General features: G+C 41.8%; 5 protein-coding genes across 7 annotated transcripts in view; all 5 read right to left on the reverse strand.

Moving 5' to 3' along the window:
* Positions 1-10323: 10323 nt before the first annotated feature.
* LOC131272575 (RNA-binding protein RO60-like) lies at positions 10324-12702 on the reverse strand. Its single transcript, XM_058274353.1, has 4 exons — positions 12256-12702; positions 11201-12191; positions 10751-11114; positions 10324-10676 (listed from the first exon to the last, which is right to left on the reverse strand). Exons 1-4 carry the CDS (start codon positions 12616-12618, stop codon positions 10532-10534), a joined length of 1863 nt encoding a protein of 620 aa, XP_058130336.1. The 5' UTR covers positions 12619-12702; the 3' UTR covers positions 10324-10531.
* A 1074-nt stretch (positions 12703-13776) lies between these two features.
* LOC131272576 (nucleolar complex protein 4 homolog A) lies at positions 13777-16238 on the reverse strand. The gene is made up of 4 exons (XM_058274354.1): positions 16075-16238; positions 15750-15873; positions 14516-15675; positions 13777-14448 (listed from the first exon to the last, which is right to left on the reverse strand). The coding sequence occupies exons 1-4, from the start codon at positions 16213-16215 to the stop codon at positions 14329-14331; spliced, it is 1545 nt and encodes a 514-aa protein (XP_058130337.1). The 5' UTR covers positions 16216-16238; the 3' UTR covers positions 13777-14328.
* Positions 16239-16958: 720 nt separating this feature from the next.
* On the reverse strand, positions 16959-17644 carry LOC131258498 (uncharacterized protein C1orf131 homolog). The gene has a single exon (XM_058259823.1). The coding sequence runs from the start codon at positions 17573-17575 to the stop codon at positions 16979-16981; it is 597 nt and encodes a 198-aa protein (XP_058115806.1). The 5' UTR covers positions 17576-17644; the 3' UTR covers positions 16959-16978.
* Positions 17645-18222: 578 nt separating this feature from the next.
* LOC131261147 (uncharacterized) lies at positions 18223-22660 on the reverse strand. 2 transcript variants are annotated; one of them, XM_058263077.1, is made up of 10 exons: positions 21710-22660; positions 21339-21505; positions 20963-21116; positions 20632-20897; positions 20243-20552; positions 19960-20166; positions 19777-19896; positions 19523-19702; positions 19108-19445; positions 18223-18349 (listed from the first exon to the last, which is right to left on the reverse strand). In XM_058263077.1, the coding sequence occupies exons 1-9, from the start codon at positions 21804-21806 to the stop codon at positions 19117-19119; spliced, it is 1830 nt and encodes a 609-aa protein (XP_058119060.1). In that variant the 5' UTR covers positions 21807-22660; the 3' UTR covers positions 18223-18349; positions 19108-19116. The 2 variants fall into 2 exon arrangements, with proteins under 2 accessions (XP_058119060.1, XP_058119059.1); XM_058263076.1 differs by having other exon boundaries at positions 18223-19445.
* A 557-nt stretch (positions 22661-23217) lies between these two features.
* LOC131261295 (ras-related protein Rap1) overlaps positions 23218-26816 on the reverse strand; it is a 28167-nt gene continuing 24568 nt past the window's right edge. For both annotated transcript variants that reach the window (XM_058263294.1, XM_058263296.1), the window contains exon 7: positions 23218-26761. In XM_058263294.1, the coding sequence (XP_058119277.1) occupies positions 26672-26761 (90 nt within the window). In that variant the 3' untranslated portion in view covers positions 23218-26671. The remainder of the gene's footprint in view (positions 26762-26816) is intronic.

Genomic DNA, 26816 nt, shown 5'->3' on the forward strand with positions numbered 1-26816 from the left:
TAAAAAAAGAGGCTGAGGGAAAGCAATCATGTTACGAACCTGTTTGGTACGAAGTGTGATACATTCGTGCAAGTGTGTGAAAATGGTCGTTTTTGGTTGTATCTGTCTGCATTCGTTTCGTGAAAACGTCAGAGCCGGTTCCGTTTCCGACCCGGCGAAAACGCAGCTCCCCCAGAAGACCAAATGGACCGAAAGGTTTCGTTCGTCGGTCGCTCGTGCGTGTCCGCTATTTTTGGAACCTCGTGACCCATCCCGCAGACTTCCTCCACCCGCGTTCCTCACACCAAGCCCACCCCCGGCCATAAACTGACCTTCCGTCGCTTTTTTGTTTTCCTCCCGCCCAAGGTTTCGGCACACGTCCGGCTTTGATTCGATGGTCAAGTGTATGCTTTTGTGATGCTGAGAAAATATTTCAGACAGCGTTGATTTTTCCTCCCACCACATCATTGACGAATGCAAAATTGCCAACCAAATTACGTACCATTTTGTCATGGCGATAGCCGTTTGCTGAGTGAAACCTTACGTAAACACTTTTGAGTCGAAATCTTTTTTTCCTTTTCCTTAGCGTGTTTAACAGGTTGTATTTTTTCGGCTCAAATAACGATCGCTTTAATCAACAAGCCTCGGGAATGGCCACGTGATTGCTTGAGGATTTTAAAGAACGCCAGTCATTTGAGGCATGAAGGCAGACATGGAAGAAAAAAAAAGTGTCTGCAAGATTCATGACTCTTGATTCGTTCACCACGTCAAACGTCGGGTTTTTGGTACCTACCAACAAAAGTACTGGCAGATTGCGGCCCAGGATAAGTGCGACGTGTCAAGTTTCTGCCAGAAATAATTATAAAATTAATCCATCAGTTTCGCAGCAAAGGGTGGGAGAGAGGAGGGGGAGGGGGAATAGTGGAGAGAATATAATAAACCAGCAACCATCGTCCATTTACACTTTGCAATCTGCTAATTGTCATTTCTCTAACCCGCTCTCCGTTTCGGCATCCCAAATAGGGTTATTTTTCGGGACATTTTTTGGCAAAAGAAACACGCCCATCAAAGCAAGCAACGCGGCTACAGTAGGGATAAACAATTAAACGGCCGACGAGCTGTTGATTGCCGACCCGCCGTGCATCGGCGAAAAGATTTTATTTTCGTATCCCCTGATCGACTTCCATCAAAGCCGCGGGTCCACGACGCTCGAGCCCCCCGGTTCTAAGCCAAAACACCGTTATCGTCACCATCCGCGGAGGCACTTCTTTTTTTCGAGGGGAACCCGGGGATTTCGAATTGCGCCTCATAAGCCGATGGCAAACATCGTAAACTTCATACACACACACACACGCTGCTTGAAGGATTGATTTACGGCCACCGGTTTCCTTGTTTTGTTTTTTTTTGCGCTCGTTCTGCGAACAGAGACTCGGAGTGGAATGTTGGCATCGGCGCAGGAGTTTAGGCGCATTACAATACGGTTTAGAAAACCTACATCTGCTGCGTCATTTGTGATCTACATTATCATGGCACAGTTGTAGTGGCTAACGGGGAAAACAAACGTGACCACTCGAGACGAATAAGGTCAAGGATGGTTTTAAAATTAATTATGAAGGTCCAGAATCGTTGCGAGGCGTTGTAAAGAATCCTTGGAAATTGAGGAAATATTTAAATTGATAATGATTGCTTTCGTGAGACATAACACGTGAAGATTGTACCAAATATTAACTGTTCAAAAACATCATAATTTCTGATGGCCATTGCAAATCTCAGGGTTCCTTCCATTAAACATCATTAAAAAAATGCCAATGACATTCGACTGCCAAAAAGTGCGCTGTGGAGGTCAGTAGCGGTCGTCAGGATACGCACAATGAACAAACACACGCGCTCATTCGAAACACTTTCCGGCTACCACGTCGAGCGCCATCGGGAGAGTTGAGGTTAGAACGGCAAAATGGTCGCGGAAAGAACCGGCCCGCCGGTTCAGTGTCCTTGAGCCGATGTTCCGGACGCTCGTGCACGCAAACCACCACGTGGAGCCGTGGAACCGGCCTCATGGATGGAGCGTCATCCAGCGGGAGCGGGAGATACACAAGGAAATACAATAGGAAGCAAGCGGTTCCGAAAGGACAACAAATTGGTTCGAAATGGGGAGCAGCGGTGGAGAGAGTTTTTCTCTGTATGCTTTTCTCATTCTCCATAATCGTAGTAGCTTGCTGGTCATGGAACGGAACAGCGCAATCGCAAAGGTGGTGAGAATTTGGTGAGAAGCTCACTGAGTGAGCTTACGTCTGCTCACAACTCACTCGAAGTTGATGGAGGCGCCACAAAATGAGCTAGAATATAATCGTATTATCAGACCAAACAATTGAAAACGAAATAAAAATAAATTTGAAGTCTTTTAAACCTATGGATATTAATCACATATATTTTATGATGTTTTTATAGTTAAAATCACTACCACCAGTGTGCCAAATAATGTCCCTTACTACCGCAAGAGTTGCCAAAATAAACACTTGAAAATGACGCAGTTGATGAAGGCATTAGCCATGTTTGAATAGTCGGTATCAAGATTGTGTGACATCAGTTTTATATCAAAGAGGGTTATTCATTAAAGCTCCTAAGAAAATAGTGAAACAATGCTAAAAATAACCCTCGCTGAATCTTTTATGAAATATAATCAAATAAATTTCATCATTCACCTACGTCATACACCCGCAGCCTCTTTCCTACTCAAAAAGCTTCACTCAAACGTTAATTAACTTTACGGGTAAATTTTTTTCGGTTTGGAATTTCTACAGAATGCTCCTTCCACAAGCCTGTCACTTATGTCACCTTCCGGTGTACGAAAATCAAATTACGCCACGCAAACCACCGATCGATGGTAGAACAGGGAGAACCATCGAGGGTAAAGTTCACTTCACGGTTAAAACGTACAACATGCGTTGACCGTTACACGCCCTTGCTTTTAGTAAATCCCGTGGGCTAGTAGAAGATAAACATCTGAGTGTATACGAGTATTTCCGGAACGGTTACAGCTAAACAGATTGAACATTGAGTCAATTTTTTGACTTCCTAGGACTATTAAAATAGAACATTCTCAAACGATAAAACCAAAGCCATATTTTTACAATCTAACTTTCAACTATGTTACATCTATTCAACACTCATCTTTTCGCCACTAAGCCTCCAAACTATCGTGTGTGTGCAACCAAAGTAAACTGAATTACAAGCTCAGTTCATTTCCCATTCTGTTACCACATGCTAGAGGTTTTCCAATAAAAATGTGATCTCAAATGAAAAGTGACCCGAACCAAACGAGTATGGATGTCCAAGTGAACCGCGAAGCCAACGAACGTGCTTCTCTTGTAACTATCCAAAGGGAACGAAGGGATATAAAAATTGTTCCTCGTTACTCCGAATCAAAAGCAGTTACTGAAGCGAACCAAAGTAATCTCATTTGCATTACTTCCATTTCTACCGATCGCCGCAAAACAGAAGAGGGACGATAATGTGCTCCGCATCCAATCGAATGGATTATTGGTATGGCATTTGTTTCGTTTCTTCGATTTGTACGCACCTTCGCATGGTTCGATCAAACGGCAGCAAAAAGGATTCGTTATTCTGCCGGGAAGAACTCCAGCGGAAATCGGATAACATTTGCATGAAAAAAGGAAAGTTTCACTACAGCTTCCACAAAATCATATTTGAACGCAAACTAATGAAGCAATTTATTAAAGACAAGCGTAATAAATTTGGAATGTTTGTGAGATGATAATATTAATTAAAATTCGTAGAAATCACCCTGAACAACTTGAATGGATCAAACACGTCATATAATGAGAAATTCACGTGTTCTCTCATTACAAAAACCGTGTGCTCCCGGTTCCATAGACGCGATCTAGTTGTTACACGTTTTCGCCTCAAAGGCGCCGACCTCAACAAGCAAAATACGTTCCAGCACAATTAGCTGAGCAAATATGATAATAATTTACGGCCACCATTTGTCCTTCGTTCGCGCGTACTGACGCCTAGGGAGAACGTAACCGTCATAGCTGCGATTAAAATCTAACTAATACCGGTATGTCAGATATTCCAGTCTTCCGGACGCAGAGTACCGAACTCTCCCCGCCGGTTACAAAGGCTTCATCGTTTTGCGTCGATTGTGGCCAATTAGTTTCAATTGACCATCAATTGGGTGGATCTTTCGAATGTTCCCAAACGAACCGACGCCTCCACCGGTCCCAGGCCAGTTCGAAAATCAAATGGATTGTAAACTTCGCACATCAGCATGCAAGCGCAAAACTGCATCGCCATTTGGCGTCGTTTCGCTGAATCATTTCTTTCTCAGATTTACGACAACCCGTTGATAACCTCGTAGTAGATTATGCTTTCCAGACATATGGAAAGAGCCTGCATTCGTTTACTGAGTACAAATGAAGCTGTCCTCATTCCAGCTACGGAGGAGAAGAAAAATCTTATCATTTATTTATTACCTCTACAAGCCAGCTCGAAAGCATCGATAAATGTCATCCGAAATTGATCTATTGACAATAAAATCGCTTCCAAACAAACGCTTCAAACGAAGCTTTGCTTGTAACAGATTTACTCGATTCGTAGTGTTGGCTATCTTTAGAAATAAAAGATAAAAAAAAAGATAATCTCCTATCAATCTAAATCTCGATATCATACGTAGGGCCAGCTCACGTAATTTTGTCGAGGTAAACAGAAGCAGTTGTACAACTTCTCACATAGATTGAACGTTTACGTATGTTTGACTAGCCGATAAATAAATTCCTCACTGCAATGTAAATCCAGTAAGCCAGAAGCTACTTGTTTTGCGTTGGATAAAGCCATGATAGAGGCGGTAGATAACCGAACTGACAAATTACGTATACTTGTATAAGTAACATAACTATCGCAAAATTAATTTAACTACAACTGTTTCGACTAGCTACGCACGGCGTTCATTCATCAGTTTTACGTCAATTGAACAGCTTCTTGGAAGGCTCTTTCCGGTGGCGGTTGAATTGATAAGATGGCGGTCGTGTAGACAGCGTAACAATTAAATTAGGCACAATTGGAACCGGCTGAATCTCGTGCCTACTATGTCCTGGCCAGGAATCCGAGAGCAAATTGCTCTCAGAACAGACAATAAACCATAGTAATAAAGCCTTGACCTACATCTTCCGGCCTGTAAGCTTTGGCCAGGCTCTGGAGGTAGGATTTAACACCCATTACCATCAGTTTCAATGTTCCATTTGAGATGGTTTTTATACCTATGAGAACATGTAACAAAAAAGTCCTGACTTCTTTCGGCAGACAACGTCCTGTCTCCAGACGCCGCCATCGGCTTTCCCTTGACCGTTGGAAGAAGTGTTCCGTCGAACGTTCTGATGTCCCCGTTCTGAGGTCGACTGAAGGTCGGCCCCAGAACGCAAGACGTCCCTTTTTTCCGGTGCTTGAGCTGCTAACGCCGCCTACGCCGCCTCCAGCGGGAGTTGCATTTAAAGCATACCATAATCCACCCGAGCGTTCCGTTGGGAAAGGCCATGGAAAGGAACGTGGGCGATTCGAAGTGCTGTAAACGTGTGCTTACACCTGTGCGCCCTCTGAGTGTGAGGTGAATGAGGATGAGCAGGAGCGAAGGCGGGTTGCCGAACGTGAGAAAATCGCAAGCCCATGGAGCGAAAGCGAAGTGTTTTCACCCCTCTTCACAAATATCCTTGCGAGTGAGAGAATCGTCGAAAAGTAAAAGGAAACGAACTCTCTTCCTTTTGCTTTATTCGAAGGTGCCCGCCCGCCCGTACATAACCTCACAAACTTGAACTGCAGATTGGAAAAAAAACGAACAGCGGCATGGACACGCACTAAATCATGTCTTTTTTCGCCTACTCCGACTAGCAACGAAAATGGTACGGTAACTTATTTGATCGGCTATTCAACTGACTGAGGTAGAAACGACAATGTGGTTGTAGTCACCCGACACTAATTTTCAAGCAAATAGAAAACTTCGCACCCTCTCACACATGCGACGGACAGTTGTGACGTAGATAGGGTGAGATTGTTTAAAATAGTTCTTCCACCACGTGCAATTTTCTAACGTAAATCAGCGCAACCCTATTCAGTCGATTGCATCATCTAGATGTGTATCTATAACACGCGGGGACGCCATTCCTGTGCAGCTCGTTGACGCACACTACTACCAGCCGGGCATCGTTTTTTCACTGAAGCTCTCGCTTCGTCACATGAGGTTTTACATTTCGTTTTTCCATTCAGTGCGTGCAATCTTATTCACAGTGCAAAGTCACTACTAACTAGACTTACCATTGCCAAATTGATTTGTTTGAAAAGCATGCTGAAACATGTCTTGCTATCGATCACTTTCGATGTCTTCACTGTCATGACACTCGGCACACACTGAATGGGGCTCAACTGGGCATCTCCTTCGGTTTTATAGACTATTCCACGCTCGCAGACAAACCTTTTTCGCTCTCATTCTCTGGCAGTCGCGAGAAATCTCGCGAGCTATAGCTAGGAAGGGAATAGCGGCTCTCGCGATGCTAAGATAAAAAAGTGAAAAGTACCGCTTCACCGCCCAAAAAACGATTCATTCAATAAACGGAGCATCGTTTACCTTTCGCTTTTCCCCCCGGTAAGCCGAAGGACGAAGTGTAGCAAAGGGGTGGGGGGATAAAACAAACCGCCTCCATCACTCTTTCGCCCTCTAGCTCACGACCCCACACCGCACTGACCTCATCTAACCAGCTCAGCATTATGTGCCGCCCGTCTTACGGAATCAAGTCCCTTCTTCCTTCAAGTATGTTTGCCTCGGCTGGAAGGATTCGTGCATACGGCCTTTGGACAAGCACTTGACTTGGTGCAGGACCTCTTGTAAGAGTAGTGTGTCTTGTGAGGGTTGCTTAGACGATTAAATCCTTCAATCTACTTAATTGTTATAAATTCCACGGTGGCATAGTGCAAGACAGCGATAATCGAGGAGGCAACTTTTGTAGAATAATTTAAGGAATAATGGTATATAAAATTCACACAACACTTGTGATATGTCTACGAGATTAAAGAATTGAATTAACAATCCGCTACTAATGTATCTATGAATTAAACTAAAATACGCGAAGTTGTATTCCGGGTTTTGGAATTTGAACTGCTGGGTAGCCCAATATGAATTTTTATTAATCTCTTCTGTATATGGAACTAGATATTTTTGTAAAAAAAAGTTGTCATGAGCTTTTTCAAACATTATCTTGTTTGCGGCAGATATTTCAAGGTTTATGGCATTTTCATTAATCTTCCAATTTATAAACGTACATTAATCAGCAAACTTAAAAACAAGTGTACTCTACAAGGAAAATAATGTTTGATTAACATATTAGTAGGGACAAAATGTGCACAAAGAAATGTAATCAACGAGAATCATAATCAAATAGATCTTACTTTACATGTAGTACTACTTAAATTTAAGAATAACATTAAAGATAGATCTGCATTTGATCAATGCAATTTAATGGTTGTTTTAATTTGTATTGTAAAAAATAAAAGATTGGGGAAGTACTGTGATGAGTGAATTACTTTATCAGTCTTCGTACGAAGATTCATTTGTTCGTCTCTAAAATCTTTAATCATATTTCTTGCTGCCAGTTCCTTCACTTTTTAGTGTTGATTTGAGTTGTAAATTGTACATGGGAAAACTGCTGTTTCATTTAACGTATCGGAGTTTCGTTGGTCGAAATTTAGTCGATTCTAACTATTAGTTGTTGATCTTTTCTTTGTTGGCTTTGGTACCATGTTAAAGGTTCTCCAAGGTTCGGGAATGGAGTTGCTGTTATTTTGATTATTTATGAATGTTATTTTCCGTTATAGGACTTGTTTTTAACAATCCATTGCTCCTGCAAAATATTTTTCTCTTAGCAGCATCTCAATTGGCTTTCTGTTTTCTTTGCGCAACAGTTTTACTATTTCAAAAATATCACTTTCGTTGAAATATGTTTTCCAATTTGAATTTGTGTTTGGTGTCCATATTTTGTATGAAATTCTCCATGAAAATATAGTTCAAATTTACATTATACTTCTTTTATACATCAGTTGCCTAATCAGCGTTATTATTGTGCATCGTTTTAGATTGAGTTCTACTTCTTCTAATGAAGTTATTCATCAAGTCGGCGAAATAATTGCTTTTCGTTTCCTTGTAGCATAGTACAGGCGGATAGAAAAAGTCTATGAATTTTCGTATTATATGCTTTTGTATGACATTTTCGTTTGCATATATTTTCTTAACGAAAGTTAGTGTATACCCGTTTTAGTTGCGCTAGTTTGCTAACACTTAATCTAATTCACAATAAGCTCCCATTCTGTGTAATGCAAAAAAATAAACTTAAAACAATCTCTTTTTCCGTTGAGTTACTGCTTTCTGTCCATGAATTAGAAGAATAAATGTTATTTGAGACTATTGTTTATAACAATGGTAAGATATCACATGGGTTCTTCCGATCGATATAAAGGACAATATTCCTTTTCCCACATGAAAATAAACTCGAGTATCTATCCACCCGACCAGCTACATCAAAGGGTATCTTAAATTCACTTTCAGTTGTATTTTCGTTCTATCACTATCGTTAAGCTGCTACAACCTGAAACATTGGGCAAATCCAAGATTTGAAAATTTTGGAGCTTGCTTGTTTTTGGCATGTAATGATGATTCTTTTGTATTTCTATTTCAGATAAATAGCAGTCAAATTATTTGAACTGTGGCAGATTTGAATCAAAGTGAAAATATTTCTCGATCCAAATCACAAGGAACTTAGAACCTCTAAGAAACACAAAAAAAACCTGAGAGATTGTAATGGTTAATTAATTTCAAAGTTTGAATCCTTGTTCGTGCTGTTTTTTCATAGAAAATATCGAAGAAAATCTAATTAACATCCAAAGCAAACCATTCTCTCTGCGAAAGTGATGCTTCCATTAAGCGACCAATCGATTGATTAGATTATTTAATATCTTAACTATCGTAGTGGAGTGAAACTCGAAGAGACAAAATGGGAGATGTACTGCTCTCGAAAACAAGCTTCTACAATCACAATCAATCTAATAAAAAACCGTATCAAATATTTGTCATTGTTGCGGGCTTTCACGTGTTTTGATCACAGTTTCAATATTCATCGTGGAAATTGTTATTTAGCGACTTGCCATATGATTGTTTCGACATTATTTTGTTATTCCTTTTTTCGTATTCGGCTCGGTAGTTCTTTCAGTTAAGTGCTTCTGTTTTTACAATTGTTTTGATTTATTATACTGTTCGCTTGACTGGCATCGTGTAAGGAGAAAAGCTGATTCATTTACGAATTCAAAAGAATCGCGTTAATCCAACTTTATAAACCATAGTTGACTTAATCGGTTTGGAAAGAAAAACTTAATGTAATAATGCATACATGTTAACTATGTATCTTAGTTTCTAACATTTATAGATGGATAATAGAAAAGATACTGAATAATTCTTAAAGAGTAAAAACCATTTACTTCCACTTTGTGCAAGAAAAGATAATCCTGTGTCTCTAATATGTTTTATGCAATATACAATACAACATTCCACGTGGAGCTAAAGCAACGTTTTCCGCATTTTACCAAGAACAACAAAATCGCAATCGAATATTATGAAAGTCTAGTTTTTTTTTTTCTTTTTTTTCTATTTTCACGGTGCGGGAGTGAAAGTCTATAGTTGTTTATATCTAAACGAGGGCCTACGGAATCAGTTCCTTAAAGATTATCACCCATCATTATATGAACGGATGTTTTAATAGTTTTGAAGAAGTGATGTGTGAATGTGAATTTAAATACAATAGTAGAATAGAAATTCAGTGTTCAACAAGCGTAACATCAGTCACCCAAATTACGCTTATAATAAGATTCAGCAAATTAAAAGAGTATTAAAGTATCTCTTAGTTTAACGCATCAAAGAACTGATCCTGTAGAAATTCACGTTAACTATTTCTTCAGACCTGCGGTTGAGATACCGTAGTTTGCCATACTATGAACAAGATTCATAACTAATTTAGCAAAAAAAAAACGACGAGGATACTAGGGATAACTTTTAACACTTTTTGTTGTAATCAAACTAGTATTGTTCAAATTGCGATTGCGAAATAATGTTTCCGGATTAGGCGGATCCAAGGCACACAAACGAAAGGGCCAGCTTCTTCTTAACATATACTCGATCCAATAAACCCATAACTTTTGTTCCAAACTGATCAAAAAACGCGTTTAAACTGCACGTCATGGAAGAAAAAAACATAGAATGAACGAACAACAATTCTTTGACACCACAGATAATCTGATTACAATTCACATTAATACACATGGATCAACAGGGAGAAATTGACCGGAAATTCAAATTGTCGGTCAATGTATTTAAGAACTGACAATGTATATGGTCGGTTATACTAATGATAACATATTAATAATAATGCACATGAGACCTTGTCCAATGTGTAGAAGAAATGAAAAAAAAAACTATCGCCTACCTTGTCGCCACAGCTTACTACATGAAAAGATTCTTCGCAAACGCTTCAATAATCTTCGGAGTGTTTTCATTGTAGCCGACCATCTCCAGGATGCCAGTCGTTTCCTGAGACGATGTGAAGTCAAACGAAGGTACGTGGTTGCTGAGGGAAATAGCTGCGTATCTGCAATTAGACAACAACGCATTAGACAATCTTTCGCTTGAAGATTCCATGCAATCTAGAGGCAAGCCACCTACCGGCTTAAGCTCAGCTTGACTTTCTCACGATAATCCTGTAGGGCCTTGTACGGCGGGGTGCGCAATGGATTGACTCGAATCAACGAATCCGTGATGGTGATGAACAAGTCTACCTTCACCTTGTCCGCCTTGGCCCGGGCAATTGGGGCAACCAAAGACACCTTAGTTTTCGGGATCACCAACGCATGGCAGTGAGCGACTGCATCCAACCAGGACATAGATTCCCCAAACTCCACCGGGTGCAGAATGTCGGCTTGCTCAGTGAACGCCATTACTGTGACGTCCTTTTCCCGCTTGTAAATGGAAAATGCCAACATTACGCTGGCTTGGAAGCAGGATATTATGAAGTTGCGGAATACTTTTTCTGCAAAATAAAACGAAACATTTCAAATAATAGGACACTTTCGCGTTGCTCTAAACAGAAAGTCGCAGCTTGTTGGTAAGTCTTACTTTTCGCGTGAGCCTCGCGCAAATCAAGTGTTATGTAATACCGAACGCCCGTCTTCGGATGATGCAAGAACGAATGTTCAACGGCACCCCAAAGCTTCGCCAGTACCTTTGTATTTACAGGACTGTCAACGTGAAACAGTTCCTTCTTTTTACTCTCATACCGGCTATTGTTTTCGTAGAGCATAGCGATCTTATGCACAGCGACTGGATGGATCTGTCTGGATTCGAGGTCGTTTAGCCGACCCTCAAGTGCGGCTACGTACGTTTCAACAAGCGCCGATTCCGAGTTAAGCAGCCGAAAGTCCTGCAATCGCAGAGCGGCGCACATCAGCTTATCGTACGAGATGGTTTGAAACATAGCCTCCCAAACCTTGGCCGAACGGAGGAAGTGTGGTGGCATCATATCAATTGTCATTCCATGCTGTTTGATATAATCCAACACCTTGGAGACACTAGGAGCAGCACGAAACTGGCGCATGGTGTGATAACGTTGCAAGGCTTCGGACATTGCAGGCACTGAATTCTTGTCTTCACCTTCAAGAGTGGCGTTTTGTTTGGCCTTTTTGTCTTTCTGCTTTTCCGTTCGTTTGCCCGCCAACAATTGACTTGTCCGCTTCCTTACAGCATCAATAATGGAAGCCTTTTCTGGACAGGACAGCTGCACGTGGGCTTTGGTAAGGACGTCAGCGTGCGTCCAGCCATTAATACTAGTGCTTTTGCCTAGGATTTCCGATAGTTGCAGAGGTGTATGTTTGTCATACCAGCGTGTAATGGCGTTGCGTATGCCGTGACCAAAGCCAGCATATCCAGACTCAACCGCAAGTTCCGTGTAATATTCCACAAAGAGGAACAAATCACGAGACTTGCCAATCGCGCAAGTAGCCGCATTGTATGCCGCATGCCGCTCTTCGGGTGTAGGAAACTCCCGCGCACAATAAGCCAGCGCAAACAGGCACTCATCTGTCCGGCGAATCGTGTTGCTTTTGATTGTCTGAAAATGGAATTGGATTACATGTTTTAGCACAGCATCTGTGAACATCGACATGCTTTCTTACCCTCTTAAGCAACGTCAGGATTGGTGACTCCGGTTGCGCCGGAACCAAACCCGCCTCCGTCTTTGCTGGCTCGGATGTTTCCCCGGTCGCTTTGTCGACTTCTTGCGCGGCAGCTGCTTCTTGTGCTGCTTTTGCGGCTTTTGCTTTGGCCTTTTTAAGTTTCTTTTTTTGCTTACTCTTCGACTCCGTCGCTGTTTGTACTTCTGTCCCGTTGGGGCTTTCATGCTCGTGAAGTTTGACTATCGGCCGAAGCACATTTTTCCCAACATCCTTATCCAATGGCGTATGAGGCCCGTCGATAAAGAATGGTGCATCATTCCCTATGTACAGGAACCGCTGAACAGTTTTCATAAGTGTCTCCATCTTGCCGAAGATACCAACGGTCTGGATGTCGAATAATCGTGAAAGAACTTAAAGATTTACTGAAACTAAAAGAATAACCACAATCTTCTTAGCTTTCGCGTGTTGTAAATGAAATCACCAGTGCCAGTCGAACAAACACCTGCGTTCGTTCTGTTCGAGTCGGAACTTCAAACGCTGTCAAATTGAAGTTTGATTGAAGAAAACAAATAAAGATTATTGGATAAATTTTTGTTGCAATTTTATAAATTTAAAACTTTTAAAGATAAATCTAAACTTTACATCCCTTTATTCGTGATGTGCGAACCATTTTATGGAATGTACATTGATACGATTCAAACCGAAAGAAGCGAAAAAAAACTGGCAGAACTGCCAATTCCCACAATTTGGGTATAGAAAAATATTGGTAATTTTATACGTTCCTCCTCATTTGTCCAACCCAACTTATTCAAATCAGCAAAAGAACGTTTTTCGTTGCGTTAATTATGCTACGAAACATTGTTCGCATGCTAACATCTTTATTTTCTACCCGTGCACCGAGTATGGTGAAATTAACCGAGAAAAACCATTTGTACCAGACTTGAATCCAGATTTTATTACATTATTCTATGGGCATGTATAAATCCATACTTTTTTTCTTTCTACGGCGAGCTCCAGTTTATTAGCATGTATGATCACAATTTGCAAGTTGCTCAACAGTATTCCAGAATCAATTCAAACTGTTTGCTAGCTTTAGTAAACCAACGACCTTTATGTGTTTCATTTAGTTTGGAAAACCTACAATTTTTATTCACCACGTTGCAGCTCTTCAGTAGAGTATAGAAATTATTAAAATAATGATAAAATGATCATTTACTCGATATCGTACAGGTTCTTATGCGTTTAGAAACAAAACAAGATCTTGCTAAAAATGCTACTCTACCTTGGAAATCAATCCTTGGTAAAGCCTTCTCTTCTAAAGGACCTGAAATAAAAATTGAAAAACAATCTTTCTCAAAATCAATGCAACCCGATAACGAGTTTACTAGGAACATTCTACAAATTTGAATGGTTAACAATTACTGAACCCGATCGTTGCTGTTTTTCTGGCATTGCTATCGTCCAGTAGAAAATAAACGTTTTTCAATGCTTTAAAATTATGGAAGGACTAAGCAGAAGGAATTCAGTTGTATATTCTATTTCACCAATTCGCTGCAGATTCCGGAAGGTTTCTTAGACTTCTTGACTCGGTCATGTATGACTATGTGGTATGGTTTTGTTTACTGCATGTTGGGTTATTAGTATAATAATTATATCGTTTCTAAGATCATTTAAAAAATAAATAATAGACTTTCTGTTCTGTAAGGTGCTTTTAGGCTGATGCTTGTGTGGCTATGTTATTAGTATTGATCATTAATTCTTGTTTCGCTTTTTCGATTTGGAACATTCAATCAGAAAAAGCTACCAACACGAGTGGATGGTAAACACAAACCGTTCATCTTTCTACTTTCCACCTTAAGCTCAATTAGAGTCAAAAGAAACCACAGTGCTTTTGCTCTAGACAGCCATCCTTTACTAAGTAAAAAAGTAAAGGCTTTTGTAAAGTGTCTGAGAAATCACACATCGATAAGAACCCCTCTTCTCGCCGATACGGGCACGCTCACCACCGCGGTTACTTCCTTTTCCTGCATCTGCTGCTAAAACGAAAAAGCCGAGTACGCATGTGAAAGGCCATTAGAAGAGCTTCCAGTACTGTGAGGAAAGTTCGCCACCGCAAATTCCAAACATGCCCGTCGGGCGTTCTATGTTTAAGGCAAACTCTTTCGTTTTTTTAGCGATCTCTTTATCAAAAATCTGGGAAAGACATAATAAAAATTAGACCACTTCGCCAAGGATCGACTTGAGCTGTTGGAATACGTACGTCATTTTCGTTGATTTCTAATACGGAGGAAAGATCCCATTCTACGCTCGGGAGCGGATTGGCGATAAATTTGGCCGCCATGGCGACCGATGGCAGTACGTGGTTTTGCAGGGCCGCCACTTCCCACAGCGAGCTTTCCAAGGCCTTCGACTTCATTGGGTCTCGTTCTTCCATCACAAACGGATCGCACGATGCCTCGCCACCAGTTGGATGGAAGATAAGCCTCTTCAGCGCCGGGTGACGCAGAATCAGATTTCCAACGAAGCGCATGATGATTACCACATCCTGCGGGGGAGCAATCAGGGCGAGCCGGGCAAGACGCTTCACGAACGCAGCCACCAGCCCCTCCGGAAGATGGCTCGAGGTGAGAAAGATATCGGCCAGGTAGAACAGGCGGGCCTTGAACTTGGTGTGGAAAATTTCCGGCTCAAACATCGAGTACAGCTTCTCGTAGATATTCGGGTAAGTGAGATTATGCTGCTGGATGAGAACGAAGATTCCTTGGAGCGCAAGCATGCTGACCGAGCCTCCGACGTCCAGTGAATCCATGAGAAAATCGGTCAGCATTACCGGACGATCGAGATGGGGAAGAACCTTCTCCAGCAGTACGATCAGTAGCTGCTGGTGGGCCTCCTCACTGAGAGGCCAATTCATCACGAAGCTCCACGTCTTGTTGATCTGCTTACGCACGTACACGTAGTCGAAAGGACCTCTCAGTGGCACACACAAAACGTTGTCCGTTTCCTTGAGCGAGTCCTTTCCGAATGCTACCGCCCCAATCATGAGCAGGAAGTTCTGCACGAAAATGTCACTCGGTACGCCATCACGAGGCACCAGGGAGAGCATCATTTTCCAGGAAAAGAAGATAACGTCCAGATAGAACGTATACTCCAGGAACCGGTTGAACAGATGCGTGTTAATGCGCTCCAACGACAGCATCGCGATGAAGATCTGTTTTAGTCTAGCCGCGGGGAATTGGTTTCCTTCCCCCGACGCTTCCGGCGGGTTGTGGGCCTCGGCGACGAGCAATTTCATCGCCGTGGTGAGAGCTTGGCATGACTCCTGCTGTTTTTCGTGATTCATGGCGCTCACGATAATCACGAATGCTTCCTTGTACTGCGCGAGTAGCCATTGTTTGTGATTTGCCTGCGGATCGTTCTCTGTGAAGCGAACGGAGGAAAGATGAAGTTGCCCTGCTCGGATCGATAATGCATCGGTGTTGGGGGGGGCTTACCTAAACTCACTCCGGCCGATCGACCTACAGCCATACGCATTTCGTTACGCCGAAGCAACTCTGTGAACAAGGACTCTAGCGTCAGCAGGCATGGCGTAATGGGAGCCTTCCGTACAAGGCATTCCTGTGGAGAAACAGAAAAAAATCAAACAAACACGTAACATATGATAATCGAATGTCACACAACGCACGCACTGATGCGCTATACGAGATTGGTAACCCTCTACTCTCTGCTCCACACCTGGTTCCAGTTCCGCAACTAACTTTTTGCACATCACCCCATGAAAACGGTAGCCAATGCTTCTTTCTGCGGCCCAAAACTTACCTTCAAATAGCCTAGCAATTCCGTCAAGGGAGCAGTGGAGCGCGTGCATGCTAGGAACTCGGCCGCTTTCTGTTTCAGCTGCTTCGAGGCAGTTTTGCCGGAAGAAAATTGCGTCGAATTGTAAGCGATCGTCAACGACATCTTCCTTTTCCTCGCTGCGCTGCACGCACTGTTTTTGAAGGGAAAAACACGCACTTTGTCCGACATACGGGTTAATCTCGTTCAGCGTCTATGTCGGTGGATCCAGTGATCGGCTCATTCTGACGTTCCGCTGTCATCTAACCGCTTTGACATAACCATACAGAGTTTTTCAGATTACATCGTAACAGTAGCAGTATTCAAAGTAACTGCAGCACATGATATTCCAACAGTACTAGTTGATTTTATAACGCGATCAGTCAATTACTGATTCGCGTCAGTGACCCGCACGTCAAGAATTTGACGATGTCTATTTTGGGTCGATTTAGGGAGCTGAAAATGTCCATTTTTCTACCATGAGCGAAGGATTTAAAGTGGTTTTACTTACCTAAATAAGTCTTTTCGGATAGTTTAAGGCTGTTTTGGTTACCAACTTCCCTAATCTTTGCTGCAGCCTGAGATTTCGCATACTGTTTGAAGGTCTACACAATATTCTAATAAGATCTTCAAGTAGATCTCCATCGAATGACGGCATAGACCCTTTTCTATGGCCAAACTACCTTGACGACGGAGTTTCAAATTTAAAATTTAAATTTTATTTAAAAAAAACAGAATTCAAACTTATGTTCAAAAACATCTACAGTGCTTCAACTAAATGTGAGAAAAGTTTCCGAATCGACGGTTCAGTATTGGTCGAGGTTTTAGTGTACACAAAACTCTATACAAAAAAAGACATGCATATCGCTCAAATGACCATCAAATTTTATTATCTTTTCTTATCCATACGCGGTTTGGCCACTCCATAGTGCTTCATAATGGACGTAGGATTCCGCTGCTTTTGTAGCTTTCTCTGCTTGTACCTGTTGTACGACTGTGTAGCCCCGTACGCGATCTGCCCGGTGCGCCGTTTAGTGGCCACTTCCGCCTCGTTATTTTTGGCCGCTCGCTGTTCTTCCAATATCTCACGGTAATTGCGGGGCTTGTTTTTTGGTGGTTTCGCACCCAGCTTGATGGCCAATGCTACGCTCGCTTGTTGCTTGTTCTTCTTGTCGAGTCCGCTGATGCCAAAGTTGATGATTTCCTTGCGTGCTTTTGATATGTCGAACACAGTTGGGTCTTGCATTTTCTTCGGCTTCTTGCGTGGTGCATCGGAAAATATATCATCTATGTCGTCCTCATCATCCGTCGAATGTTTCCCATCTTCTTGCGCCAGCGGCGGTCGCAACCGAGGAGCTTTCCTTTTCTCTAGCGCCGCTTTCTTTGGTTCAAATACGATCACGTTAAACGATTCCGCTGCTTTCTCGTTCAACACTGCAGAAGCTCTGGTTCTTATCGGAGCAAAATTGCCCGCACCACAAGACATGATTCAATAGAAATGTTTTACACTTTGTTGGTCTCTTGCATTTCCACCGGCCGAAAATACCGCATTGCACATTGTTTTTGTTTTGATATGATTTGACACATCGACAAGGTTTATACAAATATGGTGGTCTGTGAGTTGTTTCCAAATTGATCTAATCTTTAGATCATTAAATCGGATAAATAAAATACAGGAAGCATGAAATTACTCTATTTTACCGTTTATTAACATATCTTGCAGTTCTGATAAACCTTTTTATGCTCTCATCATTTATTTGCCACTGGGACCGACTGTACGCCTACGACTTGACCGCAGAAACGCCAATTCTTTCTAAATGTCTATGCCGTATCTGTGAACGAATTGTGCCTGTGCCTATATGCGATTCGTAAAAACTACCTACTATAATATGTTCTTTTTTACAATAACGTGCCCCTATTTTTTTCTGTAGCACAATCTGCCTCGGTTGTTGATTGACTTCATTCTACCGTGAATGACTGTGTAGGACACCACGGTCACTCCAAACGATATCCCGTCGATTTTAATTCGAGCTAGTGTTATATTTATCATGCCAGTACGGAAAGTACTCATAATCAAACCACCAATGTATGTTAATTGAATAGGCTTGAAAAAATATTCTTTTAACAAGGAAATGTATGGCCAAACCATGAAGTAAAGAAACACTCAAGTGAGCTGTGTTGAGAACAGCATACAGGTTTCCATGAGCTTTCTTTGGCAGTTTGGGTTGTATTATATTGTTCCATAAAAAGGACGGGGTTCCTTTGGAAACGATAAAAAATATCATAAAATAAACCATATATATCAGTATCACATTATAGAATCGTCGTACAAAACGTTGAATATATTATATTATATAAGCATTGTGTTGTTCGTACTGTTTCTTAGTTTGCTTTTCGCAGTGTTGTATGCATGGAATAGTTTTTCAAGCAATAGATCATTATGTTCTCCCAACACCATCCTTGACATAATAAAGCGTGTCTGAGAAAGAAAATAAACTCTTTAGCGAAATAATAAACGAAATATACGTGCTTCTGTACAGAAAACTGAATCAATATCGAACGGAGATCGCAACGCATTGCCTCCGAAATAAACCAATAGAACAGTCTTTTAATTTCGATTCTCTCTGTTATGCCGAAAACAATGTATAAAGATAGTGCTTAAGACAGAAACAGTTGTTGCTCACGATCAAATAAATCGGGAAAATGAAGAGAAAGATGCCCTCCTTTCTTGAATTGTCTTCAATCATGTTCAAACAGTATTTCATACATTTGTATCTTTGCGTATGAACTTTTAGCATACTATGGTAGTTCTTGGTTTATTAAAGCATTAACAATCGAATCCTAGATCCTTGATCAACGTGATACACACATTTCTGTTGGCCATGCTGCCCCTAGCAATTGACTCGACTTTTGTTAGTAAATCAAAATGGGTTGGGATAGAAAAGTTAACCCCAGGAAATGCTTTCTTCGATTCTTTCCACGTACGCTCAAAACGCATCCGCGCAACTAAAAACTTACCTCGACCGCTTAGGTCATCGAACCGTACCGGAGAGATGATTCTCCAGCGGGCCCGGACGGCGATACATCGTCTACATCGTGGGCACTAGAGCGGCGGAAGTTCAGCCGCGGTATTCTTACCGAGTCGCGCAAGCTGTCCACCAGCCGTTGGTGGAATGTTTTGTACTCCATGTCGTCGTCCAGCGAACTCGTGTCGCCGAAGTTGAAGTCGGCCACCTCCACGATGAACCGATCGCGGTTCTGGATGTAGTAGGCCATCCCAAACACCACCATAATTACGGCCAGCAGACAGAACCCGATCGGTACGATAATGACCGACAGTTGTGACTTGGGTTGATCTACGCAACGGAAACGAAATATGTTGTAGTCAGATAACAAACAAAAAAACACAAGCCAGAAAGTGGCAGACACTCACTCTCGTAAAACTGGATGCCGATTTGCGTGAAATAGTTCGAGACGCGGTTGCGAACGAAGATCACGATCGAGTATTGGTCGTTGGTGAAGAAGAATCGATGAATTTTAAACCGACATTCGCCGTCACGCGTCGGTTCCCATATATTGCTACACGTTTCATCGTTTGTCGTATTGTGCTGACCTACAATTGCAAAGCAAAGAAATTTTAAAACCCTGGTAAAGGAAGGTTTCAAAATCTATCGATAGGGGTTTTACCGCGGTTCACGTTGAAACAAAACTCGAACGGTGGCGTACCGCTGCACTGAAATACTAAATCCACCGGTTGTCCTTGCCTCACCCACTGCTGCCCGGACACATTAAAATGGGCAATCGGTCCTGAAACAGAGGGGTCGTATATAACCAATGTACAACATCGTTCAACCAACAACAAAAACTCACTCTGGACCGTGAAGGTACGCTGAAAGTGACCATAAACCTTCTTTGGATCTGGTGGAATCATTGAGCTGTTGCCACAAACGTACGGTTGCCTTGAATCCTCCAGGTTGAACATTTTATCGGACTTCTTGGTCACCTGCAACCAAGCAGGATCACTCGCTGGTAGGTTCAACGTAACCTCCTTTGAAGCATCTCCTGGCAACAAAATGTCTATTGAAGCAAAAAGAGAAAATATCGTAACAATTCAAGGCTCAAGACTCCTCCACCGACTGGGCGATAAACATACTGCTTCTATCGGTTAGATTGAGCAATGCAGGACTTATGCTTCGCAGGGCTTCGGGCAATGTCTCATCTCCTTGCTCGGCATCTCGTTTCCTTCTTGTCTCTTGACTCGGATTCACCGTGGATGGTTTGGGTGTAGACGTTGAGGTGGTAGTGGAAGGCGTTGTGGACGTTGTCGTCGGTGGCGTCGGAGTAGTTGTTGTTGTGCTACTCGTGGTTGTTGACGGAGTTGTGGTGGTTGTTGTAGTGGTTGTAGTAGTAGTTGTTGTAGTAGTCGTAGTAGTGGTAGTTGTTGTTGTTGTCGGCTCGGGAAGCTGGAAAAATCGAGAAAAATCACATATTATGCCCTTTGTTCCACAGGTTTGCCAAGATCGAGAAAGACCAACCGGTTACCTTTTCAAACGATGCCACTAGAAGTGCCTCTATCGTGTAGGTATCGTTTTCCCGGGTGAAGTTGCTGAGCGTGGACAGTTCGTTCGAGGTGCCAATGTACTGGCAATTGATGAACCAGAACGTGTTGACGTACGCTGCCTTTTCAAGGGCTTTTTTATCGCTGTCCGAGAGAGCAATAGTTTGGTTTAACGGTAGCGTGCTCGAGATGTAGGTACTGTTGATGACGGTTTCGTTCTGCACCAGCTGCATCTCGCCATTGAGCATACCTAAAAAAATAAATACGTTAGCGCTCAGTAACAAATCTACCGAAAACGAATTTATAAACGCCTACTTGTTAAATTGAACGAAATTTTGGCCGTGGCCAACGGGTATGGAATGATAAAGTACATCCTTTTCACGGAAACAGTGACCTCGTATGTGCCGGGTTTCACCGGATGCGAGTACAGGACGGTCCAATTAAAACGTGGCGATTTCGAGGTAACATCCTAAAATTAGAGTTACGGATCGATTAATGCAATTGGCTGACCTTGAATCTGCAAAAAGGGTAGAGTAACCTTTCAGTACGAGAACTTAGTAACTAGAACAGTTTCAATTTGATTTATTTTTAATCACGCTGTAGTAGGCTAGTGACCATTAACAGCCAACCATCTTTAGAATGATAATTCGAAAAAAATGGACAACCTGATTAGGCGTTGCTAGGTACTCACTTCTAATTTATGCTGGGGTGATGTGTTGTCCATCCAATTCACAACGTAATCATCGTTCACCAATGACCCGTCTGTGTATAGTACGGCATAAAATTCCACCGTCGAGTTCAGCCCAAGTACGACCGAACCGGAGGTTTTCAAATCTATATGATACTCTGCTGCGTTGGCTACCATTCCGGAAAAAGAAAAGAATGAAAAAAGAAAAGGATTATTACTAAATCTAAAAAAACAGAACTAAGTCTGATAACGTGAAGCGGTCCGTAACGATGAGTAATGCTGATAAATCACGCCTAGACCGAAACGAGTTTACCAACTCCGGGAGAAACCGGCCGGAAAGAGGACCACACAAAAACCGGATGGTAGGGACTTACATTGGTGCACGAGCGACGACAGGACGATGACAAGAATGGCAGAAATTACCAGCCGGCTTCCATTCCCACAGCCCCGCATCCTGGAGACGGAGCACATTTTGCGTACTAATGCACCACTCTCTACTACTCGTGTCCGATCGAGTATCACAAATGTTTCACTTTCACCTTTTGATTTATGCTTGCGCTCGCCCTGTACGGCTTCAATCGGCTCGTTCCGAAATGCAACCAAAACCCGCAAGTTGCATTCACTCCACGGTACCAAACAAAAAAGTGTGTCGTAAATAAAGTTGCTTTGTAACCTCCTCCTTTTGCTGCGCTTTTCTACTGCTCTGGCGATAACGCGACCTGTCACAAAACGTTTTGATGTGTACCCTCACACACCATTGGATGATGCACTGTTTGCAAGATGAGACGCACTTCCGACCAGCGGAGACGCAGCGGATGGCTGTGGAGGGCTGAATGAATATTCCTATTTTCCCTACCAGGATCCGGTTTTCACAGTTATGTTGCACTCCTTTCGCTCGATTCAGTTTCCGGGATCAAACATCGCAAGACCTTGCGAAAACCGTTCAATATTCCCACATTCCGTAGGCTGCAGCGACTCTGAATTGCAAGCTGTTTCGCAACCGATTTCTGTTTTAATAAAAATTGTAACGTAATGCACAAGACCCAATCGACGGACAGCAATGTAGAAAGTGAACAGCAAAACTAAGTAGTTTTCCGCACCGACAACAAAGCCCAGGGCTTCTGCTATGCGCTTTTTAGTTCCTTGCTTTATTGTTTTCGTTGCTTCGTTCGCGAGTTCGCTCCTCTAGGGCAGACGGCACTTTGTTGTTGGTCTACATCGACTAATAAAACACTACACTGGCTGAAGCGATGGGACGATTATGTGTGATAAAATTAAATGACGTAAACACAGCCCCAAAAGCGAAGGGTGAAAAGAAGCTCCTTTTTCGCACAACCGTACAAGACGTACGAATGCACAAACTTTGAGCACAATAGCAACGCAAAGGGGATATTACGCTGTTGGGAGTAGGCTGCGATATCGCTGCCACAGATGACAGATTGACGTTTTCTTGCGAGCTACCGCCTACGCGCCTTTGAGACCATCGAAAATCCACAGCAACAAATGGATTTTTTCTTGGAATTTTTACTGAGACGAGATAAGGTTCGAAGATTCATTAAAAAAAAATCCTTTTACATGGATAACATCAGTACAATCGGAAGATAAGTGAAAAAAACATTAAAACGACAGAATGGCAACTGTCATTTTGACAGTTTTAGATCGCTTTAGATCGGTGCAACATGGCGCATTTTTTAAATTTCCCCAACATTCCGTTTTTTAAAGAAACATTCAATCAGACAAATATTAAAACTCAGCATGAATAAATGTCCAGTTGCTTATCAAGACAAACGCACCAAGCATAGATACAAGATACTTTTTATATATCATGTATATATTTATATATATACGTTTTATTCATTAGAAAATAGATTGTTTTGTTTGCAGTTGGTTACACAATTATGATCAATCAGTTTACTTTCGTCTCTTTTGCGTCTGTTTTGCTTCTTTTGCTTTTCTATATTATGTGATGAGTTATTTTTTGTTTCCATTTTTTTAACTAGACGACTGGTTGACGAAAATTTCTCACTTTAGCGCATCCGCTATATTGCAGTTTTTATTTGTTCTATTTTAATGTTTTACTGAGAACGCGTTCTCGCTGGTGATTTGAGTGTAGTAATAATACTTTCCATCAAACAGGAAATGGAGAAGGCAGAGATGGAGAGAAAGTGAAAAATATGCTGTAAATCTTTAAGCCACCGCTAGTGTTTACCATACACCTCACCGCTACCAACGTGTTTCGTAGTAGTGCATTTTTCAATTTTCATATTCTTTGAATCCCATCGATTTCCATTAACAACTGACTTTAATAAATCACACAGTATCAAAGCCTTTGGCAAAGCCTGACACATCATGAGCACAAACAGGAAAAAGTCCATCCAGCATTCACACACGCTGCTGGAAGATTGTTTTGCCAAATATTCTAACACAATCGAAGCCGGTCCTCCCTAAATGATTGAATTCTCTTCCGTCTTATTTTTTTGTAATTCGCGCTAATAATCTTACTTTGCAAAAAGTTAACCAAACCAAATTAGAGCAATTTGAAAGTGTGCATATGGATATGAAGAAAGTTCATGTGAATGATCATTTAATACTTCCTGACTTCCGTTTCATTTTCTATGGTTGATCGGTTTGCCCTGGCTGGATGCTTTCCAACATCTTATGAGCGGAACTACACATTATACATTAACCATACTAGCACGCACCATTGCACTATTTGATTACGCATCGTAACCGAATTTCTGCACGCTTCGAGAAAGGAGAGGATGCGTTAAAAGCTGGTCGAAAACGACTCACTGCGCCGAGGTGTGTGAATTTAGATAGGATGGGGGGTGACGTTCCAGGTGCCGTTCAGTAGAAACATTCCCATCGTGCTGGAATAAAACAGTAAATATAGTGCTCGAAGGCCTATACCACTTCACGTCCTTCTATATCCCCTAGAAACTGTAAGATTGGATTATAACATTCCTCGTAGATGCGATTCATTGCGAGACAACTACAACAAGACAACACATGATGACCAAACGTCTATCCACAAGAAGAACATTATTTGCTCGCTTTCTTCCACGATGTCCTCTTATTCTGCTATTTAAGTATATGTATATTTTTGTATAATAATTGCCTTTGCTTACTGCTAACATCGTTTAATACGCTTTTCAAAGGTGTGTGTGAGTGCACGCACTTTAAATTTTTCATATGCGTGTAGTTTATCCTTTTTTGATAAGTCCTTTGGGGGCAGGTTTGGTTTTTCTTATCCTGTGTTTTACAACAGATATATGAACCCATTGAAAATTCCGTGCAATGGTTGCTTCTCGATGACATGAAGCCATCTTGAATGTGAAGTTGAGCTAGAAGAAAAATAAATGTTGTACGATTGCTTCGAAAAGCCAACACCGATGGTTTACTTATAAGTAAGTTAATTCTACTCCAGCACTCCCTATTACGACCGTGTTCCCTTTGGCACCATTTCACAAACTGAGGGATGAACCTAGAACTGGTACATAGACGGACCATTGCCGAACGGTCATCTACGAGCATGGAAATGGGATTGCACGATCTGGTTTTGAGCGACACTTTTCAATTGATTCAATTCTAATAATCATGATTGTGAAAGAAAATATTTTATTTATTTGAATTCGGCGTACGTATAGTATAGAAAAGATTCTTGTAGAACATATACTTCCTGACATAAACAAAATGCCGGATCAAATATTGATATTGCGGTCGACACCACGAAATGACGCATCTTATACCTTTAACTTTGTGTCTTATCATCCTATAACTTTCCTTTTCTCTTGCAGTGCCATACACGCTAAACGGAATCGGGAAAACATAAATCATTTCAGGTCTGTTTAAAAAAGGCCTTCGTTTGTTACCTAGGAAGATTTCAAGCAGGATGGTTGGAACACACGTGATCGCGATCGCCACTCCCGCTTCCACCTTCCTTCCACCGACCTGACGCTTTACAATCGTGCTATATCACACTACTATCAATTCCACTCTTGTTTCGTTCCATTTTGCCACGCATAATGTGGTTTGATTTATTTCATTTCGACCTACAGCGAAGTACAATTAAAAAGTAATAATCCTATTCGCGCGGTACGAACAAAAGGCGACCAGTAAAGGGGGCTCGAAGTACTGAAATACTTTTTAATTTCATTTATATTTCTCTTGTAAAAAAAAAAAACAAATTTCTATCATAAAAAAACGAGAACTGGAAGGCGAAATAGAAGATAGAAAATGTCCTAACGCCAGCGGGATATTTCCCTTTGCTGATTAGTGGGTTAAGTTCCTCTTTCTGTTTTTGCGTTATCTATTGCAGCCACTTGCTATCATCCAACCGGAGGCAGCCGAGTTGCATTTGAATGTGCCCACTCTGTCGCCCGCCGTGTCCCCTCAGTCCCCCCCACACGTTCCTTGTTACGATATCGCTCTTCCTCTCTGACTCTACTTTCTCCGCCTGTTGTAAACCAATGTTGTTTCCATTATTCCTTTCTCTTCCTCGTGCTGCGCGTCCGATAATAAAACATCCGGATGTTTGATTCGGTCTACTAATCTACGAAGAATTTGCGGATGCTAGGGTTTGGTTGTTCTCTGTTTGTTGTCCAGCTTTTCCTATGATGATAATGATCGGGATTCTTTAGTGGTGATATTGACGGTGATGAAAAATTGGCCTATCCCATTTTGGTTACGCGATGTTGTTTTCCTTTTTGTAGAGGTTTGTTTGAACGTTTCAAGAGAGTTGTTTTTATTCTGTTTCGTACATTGCACCAAATCGGTTGTCATGCGTTGATGGAAACGATACACCGCCTACTTGTGATCATCAGATAAATTTAACCCAATACTTTCTTATTACCCTTAAAAAGTCCTTCGGTCCGCTTTGCTCACATATCTAATTTTTCCCGTTTCCCTAGAAGAGTTGTGTGTGTGTGTGATTTTAAAGTGTGTTTGTTTTAGTCTGTGCACTCCTCACTTAAAAAACGGTGTCCTGGCTAGAACATGTCTGTGTACATGTGTGTATAGTAAAGAAGGAAATTATGTTTCTGTATGTATTCGTCTGTTTGTGTATTTGTATGTAACATTTAGGGACTGCTAGCTTTTTTCCCCGTTTTGTTTAACGCCCGTGTAAATCACCACCTCTTCACACTTTTAGTTCTCAAACCCCTTTGCCCCTGAGACAAACAGGCGCGCTTCGTGTAGCGCAATCGCTTGTCCTAACACTTGATTATCTCGCGGCCACAGCAGCACAGTTACAGCGTCGTCGTCTCGTCTGGTTTCTACGGATTGTGTTTGTTGTTTGTGTTGAACCATTCACACACATTGTGCCCTAAACAGTGGTTTTACAGCAGCACGCACAGCGATTTCTTCTTTTTATTGGGCTTCCTTTCGGGTGATTTCTTGTTGATTTGTTGCACTAAGTCGTAGAAGATCTGTGGTGGAGGGGGATGGGAAAGCGGGAAGAAATTTTTAATTCACAAAACAAAC

This window comes from Anopheles coustani, chromosome 3, assembly GCF_943734705.1.
Source record: "Anopheles coustani chromosome 3, idAnoCousDA_361_x.2, whole genome shotgun sequence".
Classification (NCBI taxonomy): Eukaryota; Metazoa; Arthropoda; class Insecta; order Diptera; family Culicidae; genus Anopheles; species Anopheles coustani.